Source organism: Micrasema longulum, unplaced genomic scaffold, assembly GCF_059751315.1.
Source record: "Micrasema longulum isolate JH-2025_06_02 unplaced genomic scaffold, ASM5975131v1 h1tg000443l, whole genome shotgun sequence".
Classification (NCBI taxonomy): domain Eukaryota; kingdom Metazoa; phylum Arthropoda; class Insecta; order Trichoptera; family Brachycentridae; genus Micrasema; species Micrasema longulum.
Genome location: NW_028277642.1, coordinates 240,768 through 257,123, shown reverse-complemented (window position 1 = coordinate 257,123; position 16,356 = coordinate 240,768). Strand labels below are relative to the sequence as shown.

Sequence of the window (16,356 nt, the reverse complement as noted above, 5' to 3'; positions counted from 1 at the left end):
TGATGCTATTGATTGCATGATGCAAAAAGATGCAAAAAGTAGTAATGAACCGTATGATAAGGATGATAAAACCTAAAATAACAATTAATGTCCTAGTAGGCAAAATAGTCAACAAGTGCAGATCATTTTGCTCGGGATGTTTTGTCTCACTATTCAACAAAATGGATTGGAGTAGTCCCATACAAAAATGATAGTGTAAAAGTTTGGTAAAACTGGGCAAATGGTCATGTTTTACGGTACCTAAAATCAAAAAAATCCGGCGGTCAAATTGTCGCGTTCTCTTACCTGAGTTCATGAAGCCTTTTTATTAAAAGTAAAATGTCAATTGATGGTATGTTATTTATAATTCATAATTAAAAGCAATTTTACAATAATTAAAAACAGTAAATCATTAAAATCAGAAGTAAGATTTTTAGAGTTCAAATTTTTTTTTCGTTAAGTTCGCCTTGACCTACAGTTTTTTCTTTGCAAGACTCGGCGTTTACTTTTATTTTTTATTCTTCTCCAAAGTACCCGTATCTAAATTGAAATCATTACATCAGCTTCCACCATGCGCCACCGCACTGTGGTTAATATTTTTCATTTTCCTTTCAGGCTACGCAATCTTTAGAAGGATTTTGTTCGACGTTTGGCGTTCTAATCCTGTTACAGCAATATAATGTTTTAGCCCAAATTTTGAAATAAAAAAACGCGTGTACCAATGTATCGAAAAACATTTTTTTCTATTTTGTTGTAAGTTACATTCAAAATGGATACAAAGCAAAAAATCACTTACTACTCACTTGGTACTCGATGTAATAAAAAAATCGAAGTGGCGAAATGAATCTATTTCAATATTTGAGTTTGTTCAAATGTTTGTAGACATGTAGATGCTACACAGTGAGCAAAGTGGCCACTTAAACCTGCCATTGACAGGTCATAAGCCCTGTAAATGTCTAGACTTCTATATTCCCTTCTTTAGCGTATTCTTAATCCCTGTTGTAATTTGTGAATTTATTTCGTTTTCTGATTTTTCAGAACCAGAAACGTCAACACCTTTAAATAATAACATAAAGGATTTTTCTACTTGTACACCTACATACATACCCTGCATACTTACATACCCTATCAAATCATGAACAAGTAACATAGGTACCTACTTATTTATTTATTTATTGACGGACCAATTAAAAGTTACGCTATCTTTTTTACGTTTATCCGAACGGTTCGAGGTTACAAGCATTTCAGTTCCAAATCAAATGTCAAACTTACGTATAAACCCAGCTGGAGGTTAAATATCGAGTAATTACGCGAATGGCAGGACTGAGCGTTTGGGCATGAGTTAAGTGTCATAATTTTAGAGGGTTGAGGATTATGGCACAAGAGCAGTGATTTTTTTACGCTCTACAGATAATACCATTGGTGTATGATTATTTTTTAGTTTTTTGAAAAATTATTTATTATTGGAACTAGAACCATCCAAAAACCTGTCAAAGAGCGCAATTTTATCTGCTGTCTTCGAGCACATGGTTTACAAATATAACTATTTTTGAAAAACGCAAAACCTAGGTACCGATACAAAAAAAAATATTCTGATACTCTGTCTAAAACAATTACAAAATTGGTTCAGTTTTGACTTGAGGAAAACGGGACAGTAATACGACTATTTTGTTTATGCTTACAAAAGGTCTGACAAACAGTTGTCTTTTTCGTACGGTATCGGGGAGGCATCTGCAAGACAGTGACAGGAAAACAATGTTCAAATACCTTTTTATCAAAATTCTCTGTCCTCACGATTAATGTAAACCAAAACATTAACATATTACAACAGAGATGAAGAACATTTTAGAGACATTCAATTAGATGAATCTCACCCGCATAAATAAAGGTCTCAGCTCTTTAACTTTACAAATATCAACACATGAAAGAATTGAAGGAATATAGATGTTCAAATATGGGCAGAATGGTGAATGTTGCACAGTGTGTAAAGTGGCCACTTAAACCAGCCAGGTCATAAACCCTGTAGATACCTAGACTTCTATATTACCCTCTCTAAAATGTTCTTCATCTCTGTTGTAGTATGTTAATGTTAACAGCTCCCCAGGGATTTGAATCCAGTCCTTGTCTACAAAAATTTGGACAAACTTAAAATATTGTTGATAAACCAAAACACAAAAATAAAAATGAATGCGTACCTACATATCTAATTTGGACTGAATATGATAATTGTCAAAAATTTTGAATGTGTTCATTTAAAGTAAAAACGAGCATGTACTTAAATCGAGCAATAGCATTGGCGAGTTTAGCTCGTATTATTATAATAACAAGCACTTTGATGTTCTTTTTATATAAGATTTTTACGGTAGTAAAATATTTATTCTTAATAATTTAATCACGCTGTAATTTAAATTCATGTTATTTAGTTTAATGCTTTTATTTTTACTTGAATTTGTTATAAAATAATCAATAATTTTCCATTTCGGCCGTTATAATTAATATTTGGTAAAAGGAGTTGGGTTGTGGTCCCGTGGCTAGTGTCTCGGATTCACGGATCAATGGTCTGTGGTTAAAATTCCACTCAACCCCAACTTGATTCCCATTTTCTAATCGTGAGTTATTTACAATTTGTTGAAAATGGCCCTCAAATGAAATATTTGGGTAAAAATAAAAAGGCAAATACTTCTTTCCGAAATAAAAAAATATTGTTTAATATTCACAAAAACGGAAATACAAGTTTTTTTTATAAAAAAAAAGATTATATAAAAAAATTATACAACTGGCAACATTCCTACTGGCTATTTTTTTATACTGGAAACTTTCAGCTTTTGCGTCAGTGGTCAAAACCATAGAAAAAGTTTACATTCATCAATATTCAATTTCTCTTTAATTTTCTTTTCATTCTTCTCTGGAATTCGGTCTTGGGATTGATAACTAAATTCAACAATTCGCGTTTCTAGCTTATTCTTTCATGATATTTGTGTATGATTTGGCGTATTCACATGTGCGTCGAGCGTATTTCTATCAAAACAACGTTTTCAGTTATTATGTTCGTATAGTCAATCATTTATAATGGCTCAAATACTACGCGGTCATTTTGGGTGAGTCTTAGAGGTTATTTTTTTGATAGCTTCTTTTACAGTATTATGTATGTAAGAAATGTGTAACATTATATAATTCTGACTGTCTTTTCGTTTCAGATTCGTTTCCGTCACATACAAAAACACACAAAGAGCTATCGTCCCAAATCCTCGATGTAGACAGTTGAGTATTTGGGCTTTCAGAAGTTTGGATAGATCTAAGCCACTGTTGAAGACACATTCACCAAATAGAGATTTGTATGTGAGGAATTACGGAATGATAATTGCCAGGGTACTGCGTGGTGCTTTGAAGATTAGATACATCGTACTCGGCGGTGCAGTGGGTGGCGGAGTGACACTTAATAAGGTGAGTGTTTTATAGAATTATCTGTCTGAGAAACCAATCCATTATTCATATTATACATTAAATTTCATCGTCAGTCGATTTAAGGCAAGCACAACAATCAATGTTTTGTTTATTTTCCATCTTTGAGTTAAACAACAGCTGTTTAAATTATATTATACCACATTTTTTTTATTGATAAATTTGTTAAGATTTAATTTATTTGTCATATAATCTGGTTTTGCGCGTTTCTCAACCTTTCCATGCGTGAATTTCGTAATCAGTCAATTTGGAGACAAGTTTATTAAAGAATTTATTTTTTTCCTTACAGAAATACGCCGAGTGGCGTGATGGGCTGCCTGACATGGGTTGGATAAACGATGTCATTCCTGATGCAGATCAATGGAACAAATTCACCGGTTCTTTGATATCAATTAAAGATAATGTCTCGGAAAACATACATATTGGTAAATTTACTTTTAAATGTGTCAACCCGCATATCCTTTTTAAAATTCTATTTATCTCCTCCAAATTTATAATCTTAGAATTCTTTTAGTACAAGTTTTGTTTGTAAGTTTGTACGATAAGCTATGAATATTAATAATGGCACGGTGTTTATGTTTCGAAGCATAAAGCATGTTTAATCTATACATGGATAACTGTATGAAAGAGATTTAATGTATGGGTATTGGAGCTAAAATTGATGCAGTTTTATTAGTAAGCAGCAAGGATGATTTGCAACAAATAGTCTCAATGTATGCTTTAAGAGTGAATTGGCGATGAACAAAAGTAAGCTAAATGTTATGGTATTTGAAAGGGGAGGTGAGGTTACTGAGTGCATAATAAATATAAACGATGAGTGTCTTGAACAAGTAGAAGAATTTGTGTATCTGGGTAGCATGTGTTCAAGAGATGGAAGAGTAGAAAAAGATGTTGAAAGGAGAGTGAATGCGGTCAACAAAATGAATGGCGCACTAAGCACAGTACTTGATAATATAAATATGTCAATCTAAGCTAGACTGGCAGTGCACAGCAGGATTTTAGTCCCGACACTCATGTATGGAAATGAAACATGGAACTGGCACCGGAAGGATGAAGGCAGGATGAATGCGGTCGCTTAGAGGAATGTGTGGTAAATTGATGTATGACAGGGTTACGAATGATGAAACCAGGCGAGAGTGCTAATCTGAGATAGGTATAATTGATAAGATTAAGAAAGGGTCACTAAGATGGTTTGGTTTATGTAAAACAAATCGATGATGAAGGGATGGTAAAACCTCTGAGTAATAATCTGCTAGAGAAGCCCTTTAGTTCTATTTCAAGTGTTGCAAATTTTTGTTTTTACTTTAAAATCAAACGTCTAACTGACAGTTTCCGTTTGCTCTTGCAATTCTTGACCTGAGTACCTACGGCTTGTGTCGCAGTATGCTGTAGCTAACTTCGTGGTTAATAATCATACAATGGTTTTTGTACAAGTAGGAGACTATTAGCCAAAGGCGTATTATTACTCTAAGGGTAAAATAGATATATATGGCGAGGATGAATGCTAAGGTAGGACATGGACGACTAAGAAAGACGTGGCGCGTTAAATCATGTCAAAATCAGACACAACTGAAGGGCATGTATGAATGTGGAAGGAGCTAGGAATGTGTGTATAGATATGTGTGGCTGTCCAACCCATCTGCCTACCCCTACGGGTAATGGTAGTAGTAGTAATGAAGTAAATTTAACATTTAACCAATATTGACAACATGCAGTTTTGTCAATATTGGCAGCATCTGATTCGTGTATTGCTTGTTATGTGTGTAAATACAGTGATAAAATTTTTATTGTATTGGTTAGCTAGAAAAATATTGGTAACCGCAATCAAATATTATTTATTAAAAATTACCTGATCAATTTATATGTACATTCCAATGGGAATAAACTTTGACATATTTTTTAAGGGTTTTTTTGCAAAAAAGTGGTACATAAATAAGTTTTTGAAACATGTTTGTGCTTATAGTTATCTCATAAACAGTTTCCTTAAGTTAATATTATCATATTTGTCACACAGTAAAATAGCCATTTTCTTCTCAAACCGGACCATTTATATGATTTAGTGATTTAGAATGTTAAAAATCGCAATTTCATCTCATAAAATTAAATGTAATAGTATATTTACGCTTACTGGGTATATACCCATGTTATCAAAACGCATACACACTATCATTATTTCAAACGTTGCTACAATATAATAATTTACAGAATTTACTATCTTATTTATCATCGTCATTCCTATATCTCATCACCTGATGGTGCATAGAGTACTGCATTGGTACACCAATTGTATATATAAACATATGATTTTTTATACATAAAGACAAGGTGTTTAGTCTGTGTTCAGTATGCCAGTCCAGGGACTAAGAAAGAATGCAGTGTAAAATACCTTTTAAGATATTTTTTTATATTCTTGTTCGGAAATCGAACCCAAGACCTCATGCATGGTAGACAAAACTCAACCATAATGCTGAAAAAATCTAATTAGAATTTCCATCAATATTAATAATACATACTGCTATTATATACTCATGGTAATATATGTTTAATACATACTCAATACCCGCAGTAAATTTACCACATAATTGGCTATAGTATCCTTTTACTAACCTTATGTATAAAATTTAATTTACCCTCTCCTAAACTCATAACATTGTAATTAAACAAACTAACAAGTAAGCAAGTGTCTTACTGAACAAATCAAGTATTTTTGAATTCTGGTGATAAAAAATATTCTCTGTATACATAAAATGCAACAGATAAAATAACGCTTCAGATGGAACTACATATTTTATACACACATTTTCTTAAGACACTAAACCAATACACCCACTAATAATAATATTCATCATAGTTTTCTTGGTATACAATTAGTTATGCTTTGTAATGTAGATCCCAGATTGAAAATGTTGACTGAGGCTAAATACACTGAAATGAAGCAATGGTTCGGAGATAGGTGGGAAAATGCCCTTGAAGCTGCAAATGCCAATCGTAAGTCTATTTTTCATACATGATTTTTTATAAGTTGACTGCATAAAACATAAATAATTCATCTTTTTTTTAAATTCTGCAATTTTATCAAAATTTTAGATAAAAAAAACCTTTTTACTTTATGGATTTAGAAAGTTAATTTTGCTATTGCATGAATTTAAAAAAAAATGTTTTCTGTATCTTATTCACAATTCAATTATAAAAGCATATGCATGGATATTGCAAATAAATGTATTTTATATTCTTAAAAACACTATTATTGCAATAGTTAGATTTTTCTTTTTGCACTGGAAGATATTGTAATTATTTCTAGTTTGTATCTATCATTTTTAACCCAACCATTCCGGAACTCACATTATGCTTTTCCCCTTTTTACTTCTCAGCAAAAAAGTTTTCTTATTTTATTAGCGTATCCAATCAGGAGTATAAAAAATGACAGATCTGGTGAGGGTGTTCGTAATACCCCTAAGTTAATGTACCCGAAGAGGAAAGGAGAAAAAATAGGGTTTCTAAATACTTATTTTAAAAAAATATTATGTTAATTTAGTTTTTTTTATTTATATACATTCAATATGGCATTAACAAATAATGATAAATAAACTGATTAGATGTAATGGATTGTTATTCTATTGCATCACTTGTTATTAAAATTAAATATATTTTACTATGTTAGTTATTATGGCTTGACACGGGCACAGCCTAAAAAGCCTTAATAAGTTCATAAATATGTTAACAAGTGTAATTTTGAATGAATAAAATAAATTATACACAAAATACCAAAAAATTAAAAAATATTTTGGTGAAAATTGTTGTGTTCAAGAATAGAATATTTATATTTAAAAGGTGATTACGGCATCAAGCATCCGCGCGCCCATAATATTTAGACACCACTGCTTTACTGTGGTAGGTAGTCATTAAGGACTATTGGTTGCTCACCATGTAAAACAGTGGATCAACTGAACACTGATTTTGGAAATCAATTTCCACAATTTGTAAACGCTGCTCGGGTGGTCTTTTCATGATGAAATGCTAAACAATACTGAGCACAAAACAGCTCTCAGCTTCCCAATTGACCTTTAGCTTTTACAGTGTAACCATATTGAGAAAAAAATGCCCTTTATATTGAGAATACCAATTTATTCCACGACAATTGCTGAGGGACCCTGTTTTTTCCCTTCATAACAAGATTTGTAGTAGTAAAATTATTTACTAATTTTCTTCTGCAGTCGGGTTCGTCATAACTGACTGCCTCCAGGCACCCTGCCAAGTATGACAGTCTTCTCGGGGTTCATACATTCTCATCCCGAGATATGTTTAAAGAAACATAGAATTCTTTGTAGACATAAAGCCAATAAACTTGTGTTTGTTTGTAGTTCTTAGAGTGTGGACAAATTCATTTTTCTTTCCGTCCATGGTATCCTTAGCATTCTTCTCCAACACTACATTTTAAAAGCGTATTTTCTTTTGATCCATTGACTTGATTGTCTAAGTCTCGACTCCATAAAGATAAATGGATAATGGAGCTTACACCAATTTAATTTTTACCGACTTAGATATGCCTTGACTCCGCTATATTTTCGTAATACTTGTCATGGCTGATTTTAGCATCCCTATTCCCCGCCGAATTTCTACATTTGATACACCGGTGTTTGCAATAGTTGAGCCAAGATAAACAAATTCATGCACTATCTCTATATTGGGAAGGAGACCGTTTATTGTTCACTGGTTATTGGAGCCGACAATCATGAGCTTGGTTTTCCTCTTGTTAACATCCCGACCTAATTTATTACTCTCTGCTCCCATCACCTTCATAATCATCATCATCATCATCATCATAGGTTTGACAGCCCTGGGTGGGCCTTAGCTGTATTCAGGAGTCTCCTCCACTCTTGTGTCGGTCTGCTGCGCCTTCTATCCATTTTCCACTTCAATGTTGTCATATCTGCAATGATGCAGTCCATCCATCATATTTTGGGCCTTTCTGATTGTCATCGTCCTTGTGGCACAGAAAGAGTTAGGCGTTTTATGGGGTTGTTGTCGTCCATTGTAATTATATGGCTAGCCCACCTCAAGCGCCCCACCTTGATGGAGCTGATCACATCGGGCGCTCCGTAGATATAGCTCATATAGCTCCCTATTGTAGTGACGATGCCGACAGTTCCTTTCTTTCACGAGGCCATAGACAAAAACTCTGAGGATCCTCCTCTCGAATGCTGCAATGGTTCTCTCAATATTCTTTGCCATAACATATGTTTTCCATCCTCTTCAACAACTAATAACTCATGCAGAATCATCCATAAATGATTTTATTATTAAAAATATTTTCTTTGCATCTGAACCAATTTAGATTTAGTTGGTGGAAGAGCATTTTATTATTGATATTATGTTTTTTTGTGGCCTGTGCTAAAATAATTGAACATAATATTAAGGAATGCCTTTTATGGAATGATTTCAATGAATTAAATATAAATAATCCCATTTACACTCAGTATTTATTTATTTGATTTAATAATTACTTGTTAATTTCATTCTGTATGATGTGTCCTTTTTTTCAATAGGTGTCAACGATGGGATTGACTATATTAAGAAAATATCGTCAGGTAAATTATTTCAATTAAATTATAATCATCCATAAAATGTAATCTTTATGCTAGCGCTTTTTTCATAGTAGATTAATTTGTTTTGCTTGGAATTATTGTTATATTTTGTATTGAGCTTGGTTGTCAAGTATTGATTTAATTTAATATTTGTGTATTTATTGATTGTTTGATAATAAATAGTTTTGATTAAAGTTAAATCATCTTGTTTATAATTTGGTTTTCCTTGTTTATGTTACCAAATTTCCCATTAATATTGTGTTTTACATCTTTTATAGAAACCAAAGACGAGATTGTAAATATGAATACTGCTTATGCCAAAGAAAATGTCAGAGACAGTCCTCCCAAGACTCAAGGTTTGTGAAAATATTTAATACCTACTTTGTTTCTTTAAATATTACTCCTGCAATATAGGAGTATTATACACAACCCACCTATACTTTCTGGCTAAACAGTACCACCTCTGTATGCCCCTTGTGGCACGATAACTACAATAATGGATTCTTATACAGTTTTAATTTCTGATACCATCTCAGTGATCAAATCGGTAGTGATATGGTAAAAGGTTATATTTGATATTGACACAATTTTGTGCAAAAATATGTATCTGGTCAAAATGACAAATAACAATAAAACTTCAGTATGATTAAGAAAAATAATAAAGAGGTCGTGTTTAGATGTTATTTATGCAACTTTTCAAATAAGAAGCTTAAAATTATCTTTCATAATACCTTGTCTAACCGATTTCAAAACATTGTTTTTGCTCTTCTATAAAATTGTATCAGCAGCAGAAATAGTCTTGCTATATCACTGCCGAAATTGTATGTGTAATTTTATTTATTTATTCAAATTGACAACAGTTTGCAATTTACAATGTCACTTACAGTATCAATTTACTTAAAAATATGTAATATAATTAATATGAAATTAGATTCATAGTATATTATATAAATATGTGAAAAATTTTACTACTGAATTTGGCACACAATAATAAAAATAGCAGTTTATCGTCATTTTTGGTTAGACAAGCGGCGGATTTCTAAGGAGTACTGTATATATTAGGAAATTAATACTAATAAACTCAATGTGCCCACGTAGAAGGCCTTCTATTACCATACAAATGAAAAAAAAGAAGTTTTATTATAATAATAACATAAAGCAACGAGGTACAATTGACAATCATTGAATTTTGTGGAATAAGCATTGTTTTATTTATTTATTTATTATATACATACGGCCTAAGCCAATTACAACAGTTACATGAAGAAACATAAATGCAAGAAACTGAACAAAAATAACATAAAACTATTTAGCAAAGACAAACAAGGGCAAAACAATAATAGTATACAATATATTCAAAAGAACGAAAGACCGAAAACTTTGAGCTAAACCATGCCAATCCAACTTCATCCCACACTGTTTAGTCGCGAAGAGATCTACGAAAAGCCGGAAGATCTATCTCAAAAAATTCCAAGTCGTGTGATGTTTAGACTAATCTACACATTCTGAACATTGGGGCATAAAAACCAAAGTTGCTCTTAGAAGATTTTATAAATAGCAGATTTTGACTTCTGGTGACACGGTTGGGAACATGAAAAGAAATTGATTGCAACAGAGATGGGACATCACTTAAAGCATTAAGTATTTTGAAAATGCATATAAGGTCCATCTCAGTTCTACGTCTCTCCAATGAAGACAGATTAAGAGATTGCTCTATTTCAAAATAAGAATAATTACCCCCTTGTAATACTAGCAACCATGCCACTTTTCTTAGAAAACGGTGTTGGACAGACTCGATATGGTCAATATGAGTCCTGTAGAATGGAGACCAAATAGGAGAAGCGTATTCTAGATGGGGTCGAACTAGTGAGGAATAAAGAGTTTTGATGGTATTAATATTTTTGAAGTCCGCCGTCACTCTATTGATAAAACCGAGAAGTTTGAGAGATTTGTTTACAATATTATCAATGTGTTAACGATAGGAGAGTTTACTATTTAAAAAAAAAACAATAAAATTTACTTAATTTTGTTGAATTACTCTAAAAAGGCATAATTCAAATAAGGATAATAAAGTTTGAGATAAAAATTTATCAAATTTAAAATTATAAAAATTGAAAAATATCTCCAATTTAGGTGGATTGTGAAATAAGCTGTTTTAGAGAAAACAAAAATAAAAAATGTGACACGCAAATTATAATAATAAAAAATATATATATTTAGTTCCCCTTTGTGTTGTAATACACCACTATAATTGAGTCTCTTGGGTTTCTGTGATGCTAAATATAATAATATATATAAATGCAACGCACACCCTTTGGTTATCTTTATCTTCTTCCTATATTCTTCAAAATAATCTTTTTTATTTTTATAGGTTCATCTTCAGCAGAAAATCGGGTCATTTCCCTACAAGAAGAACTAATGGAATTGCAAGCTAGATACCAGAGAGAATTTGATAAATTGGAAAAAGAAAACCGGGAATTGAGAAAACAAAACATTTTACTCCGCGGAGGCAGAGATCTATCTTCTCTGAAAAAAACTAAGGTTTGTTTCTTATGATATTCGTACAAATATTTATTAGTTGTTTATTTATTTATTTTAATATCACAAATATTTATATTTTAGAATAACAGTGGAATCCCAAATAGGCTGTTATTATGTTTGTGCATCCAATCAACAAACATCGAAGTGGTGTATATTTAATAAATAGTTTTTATTGCTGTAAACAATCAAATCACTCTATGGTTGGACGCACTAGTTAGGTTACACAACGTTTTTGTAAAATTTTTACTCACCCCTAGTAAGATTATTTTGCACTGTATTCTAAAACTTAGTTAAGACAATTCTGATTTATTATTTTAATTATATATCCAATATTTTGGGTTGTGGTCCCGTGGCTAGTGTTGCGGACTCACAGATCAGAGTTCCGAGGTTCAAACCCCACTCTAGTTAAAAATGGCCAGTCGAAATATTTTGGTAAATTATGAGAATACTAATATTTCATTCTTATCTTTAAAAAAAAGTTATTTATTGACAATTTTTTATGGAATTCCATCATAATGAAATAATAACTTTATTTATTAATATATAATTTTCAATTTCATCTCTAACTTTAAATAAAATTAATATTAATCTATTACAATATTTTGAATTTGTCCAAATGTTTGTAGACAAAAAATAATACAACATTGTAATGTATAATTTAGCTACTAAAATGATTAAAAAGCTAATCAGTAGGTACAATGAAATATTCAAGAGAATCAACAATTGGATGTTGCTTCGTACTATCCGTTTAACATAATTTTAATATATTTTTATAATAGTATCAATTATTCATTAAAATTTATGAATAATTGACACTAATATAAAATGTCTAATATATTTACTACGACGCAGCACTGGAAAAACCGCATTGCTATAAACCGTCCGGGTCTTAGTAACCACTGTTGCTTTAATAATATTTTTCACATATATAAGAAACTCAGAAAGAATACATAAAAAATATTTCTATACTAACACGAAACATTGCCAATAAAAACACTGAAAAGTCACTTTCAATAAATAGTTCTTATTTATGTCATGCATGGTAGTCAAACGCGCAAACCACTATACCAGAAGTTGGACATAAAATAACATTTATTAATATTTAAATAGTATTCAAATCAAATGTATTTTTTTTATATTTGAAACATTAACTTTTTGGTTATTCATTATAATAAAAGCTCTAGAGAAAGTAGAAAAAAAAGAGTGGTTTGTTAAAGTTGTTTTATATTTATTTTAGAATATAATATTATCAGGACAGAGAAGTAACACTCTGTATATATGCTATACATCTGTGTGTGTACTGTGACGGCCTCAACTTAGGCTGAGTTACCTATGACATTTGAATACTTTCAAAGTCATAAGGTCTGAATAATCTTGATGTTTTCAGAAATCGTTAATCGATATGTACTCTGAAGTATTGGATGAGTTATCGGGTTACAATGGAGGGGGCAGTGGCGGGGCTTGGGTAGGAAGTGACCACTTACCGCGGGTAGTGGTTGTCGGAGATCAGAGTGCCGGCAAAACCAGCGTATTGGAGATGGTTGCTCAAGCACGAATTTTCCCGAGGGGAGCTGGAGAGATGATGACCAGGTAATACACTAAATAAATTAAATAAGAAGCTTAGGTTTTTATTAATTTATTTGCTTTTACAAATTTGTAAAACACATTCATGAATAATAATATGGATCACTTAAATTATATAAAAAATTCACTAGCAGCTAGTCATGTTTTGTTATTATTTTGCACTGCATATAAACATGTGTTAATGGTACTGGAACTTGGCAGTCTTGTTAATCGAAATGTAGAAAAACACTTTTGATTAAACTTTCTTTTATTTCTTTCACAAATTTAAAAATACAACAGTAACAACCAGGGTGTAGATGTCGACTGCGAAGATAAGCCGCATGATAGTAGAGGAAGTGAGGTCTGTATGCACAGACAGAGTAATGCGGTGTTCTATCCTCTCCGCCTACCCCTGCGGGGAAACAGCGCAATTAACCTCTCTGCTGGTCTAACTAACTGTTTTGCTGTCTCTTTATTCTGACTCTAATTTCAATACGTTCCCCTTTTAATAGGAGAACAATTAGTTTTATTATAAAGCAAATGGCCGGCGCCAAGACGCGCCAGTTAAAATTAAAGCCGCCTAAAACAAACGGCATAATTCCAAAACATGACGTAAGTTCTATTTCCTTTATAAGAAATATTACTACGCAGCAAATCTAAAAAATTAAGAGCTTTACTTACGAATTGCATTGTTTAAAGAAATAAAGTCATACCCAAATATATTTTTCTTGAAGCGTCCTATTTTACCTACTCTTATAATGTTACTAACACAATACACATTGTTTCTTATTCATGACACAACAGTCTAAAAATAATGATTAGGCAAAAGTACACCTTTAAAGCTTCAAAACTAAGTAAAAGAAAATGTTATTAATTATTTTGTCATATAAAAAATATCCATGTGCTTACGCGATAAGACTTAATCAGAATACACTAGTAGGCATATAGAAAAATAAAATATCTCCAGAAATCTGCTCATAAAAGGTCTTAACATCTGCCTTAAAACAGATTGTACCTAGTTAGGCAGATAACACATAATACAGAGAAATCTACTACCAAAAAAAAGTAGATCATGGATTTGTTATGTCGCTAATAAATCATTATTATTTTTATTAACGGCCTTAGTTAATTATGTACAACAGTTACATGTGGAAATGGATCAACAAATTGAAATTCCACATTTCCATCATCATTTCCGTGTCCACTCCCTAGTTGCACCATATGTCAACGCTTGTGCATCTTTCCACCAGTATGGTCTGTGTCCCACAGTTCATAGACTAATTGACAGCAGTGGACATCCAAAACTAGAGAACTTGATGCCTTGTAAAGAAGGCAAGCATGGTTATGGCTCTCGGAGGCATCCGCTGTGTGTGGCCGGGCCATCCATAATATCACCCCCTCTTGACAACAGTTGTCACCTGAAGATATCTTATTTCTACATGAAATATTAATATGAATTAAGCAACCAAATTTTATTATTTATAGGGCACCAGTTAAAGTGACTTTATCTGAGGGACCGTATCACATTGCGCAGTTTAGAGATTCTTCTCGAGAATTCGACCTGACGAAGGAATCTGATCTTGCAGAATTAAGAAGGTAATTCAATTTAATTGGCATTTTTTTCAAACTCTCAACTAAATGAGATGATTGTGTTATTCCAAATTAATATCATCAAGGAAATATCAATTTATTGTTTTTATGTGAAACTGAATTCATATTTTCAATTGCTACAATGATAATATAATTGCTTATTTAGAATGAATATTATTCTTTAAATTGGGAATTTGGAAGATTAAAAAATATAGGGAGTACTATTTAAATTTAATTCTTATATACATAATATTATGTCAGTGTATTGTAACAACTCATTTTAAATGCCTACACACCATGTAGGTGATCTATAAGCATCTACATGCGTAAAGAGGCCCCAATGCGTTACAATAATAGGTTGGGGAAAAAGTAATTTTGTATTTTTCGCTTTATTTCAATGCTTTATAAAAAATGTTACAATCATCCGATTTAAGTCAAATATGCGCTGTTCTGTTCGATAACTTGTTGCCAACGAGAATCCAACTAATGCCCCTTTTGTAGAAGCCCTTATCCCTATTGCCAAAAAACTCAGACAAACAATTTTCACAGACCTCTATTGGGGCCAAATTTGTACTCCCAAGTGCATTGGCCATAGACAGGAACAGGTGGTAGTCACTCGGTGCCAGATCCGGATTATAGGGTGGATGCATAAGTACTTTCTATCCGAGCTCCCGGAGCTTCTGGCGCATCATCAAAGATGTGTTCGGCCTGGCGTTGATGAAACACGATTCCTCTCCTATTCACAGCTTCAAACGGCCGAGTAGTTCACAGTAGAGGGCAGAATTTAGCGTTTGGCCATAGAAGAGCAGCTCATAGTAGAGTATTCCCTGCTAATCACAAACACAGCAACACCTTCCTGGCCGTCAGTCGTGGCTTGATCACGGTCTGGGCCGCTTCGTTAGCTTTCGACCACAATTTCTGTCGCTTGACATTGTCGTTAGTGACCTACTTTTCATCACCATTCACCATCCGCTTCAGAAATGGGTTGATTTTGTTGCGATTTAGCAGCGATTTGAAGATGGAAATTCGGTCCATGAGGTTTTTTTGCGTCAGCTCGTGTGGCACCCAAACATTGAGCTTTTTTTTAAATCCAGCCTTCTGCAGATGGTTCAAAACTTTTGGTGGATTTTATGATCGATATTCAGCTCCTGGGCGATGCTATGACTGCTAATATGACGGTCTATCTCGATATTTTCCATGATTTTATCGACATTTTCGATGACAGACCTGCCAGAGCGTGGTGCATCATTCACCTCCACTACATCAGAACGAAATCGCTCAAACCACTGTTGTGCAGCACCAACTGAAAGAGTATCAACCTCGTATACATTGCTTTTTATTTGGTTGCTCTTGATGCGTTTTTCCCTTTCAGGTAGTAAAAGTGTAAAATATGGCAAATTTCTTCCTTTAAGACCTCCATACTCGACGCACGATAGTTCACGACTGAACCGACCAAGCGCAATACTGTCAAAAAAAGCGTTTTTAGTATACACTCGCACCTTTACAATGCTATATTGTATGATCCGATGTAACCAATAATGAACGAGATATACGAAAAAAAGGGCGTGAAATACAAAATTACCTTTTCCCCAACCTGATATAATATGTCCACTAACATTCGAGTCTTGGAGAAATA

The 16,356-nt window shown here is 32.7% G+C and overlaps 1 protein-coding gene across 2 annotated transcripts in view; it reads left to right on the top strand.

Annotated features, from left to right (window-relative positions):
* The first annotated feature begins 2,876 nt into the window (after nucleotides 1-2,876).
* Opa1 (Opa1 mitochondrial dynamin like GTPase) overlaps nucleotides 2,877-16,356 on the top strand; it is a 29,629-nt gene continuing 16,149 nt past the window's right edge. Inside the window, exons 1-9 of one of the 2 annotated variants that reach the window (XM_088226577.1) lie at nucleotides 2,877-3,077; nucleotides 3,177-3,423; nucleotides 3,731-3,866; nucleotides 6,331-6,429; nucleotides 8,988-9,029; nucleotides 9,305-9,382; nucleotides 11,398-11,567; nucleotides 12,955-13,157; nucleotides 14,616-14,726. In XM_088226577.1, coding sequence (XP_088082703.1) covers nucleotides 3,049-3,077; nucleotides 3,177-3,423; nucleotides 3,731-3,866; nucleotides 6,331-6,429; nucleotides 8,988-9,029; nucleotides 9,305-9,382; nucleotides 11,398-11,567; nucleotides 12,955-13,157; nucleotides 14,616-14,726 — 1,115 coding nt within the window. In that variant the 5' untranslated portion in view covers nucleotides 2,877-3,048. The remainder of the gene's footprint in view (nucleotides 3,078-3,176; nucleotides 3,424-3,730; nucleotides 3,867-6,330; nucleotides 6,430-8,987; nucleotides 9,030-9,304; nucleotides 9,383-11,397; nucleotides 11,568-12,954; nucleotides 13,158-14,615; nucleotides 14,727-16,356) is intronic. The other variant, XM_088226578.1, reaches the window with a different exon arrangement.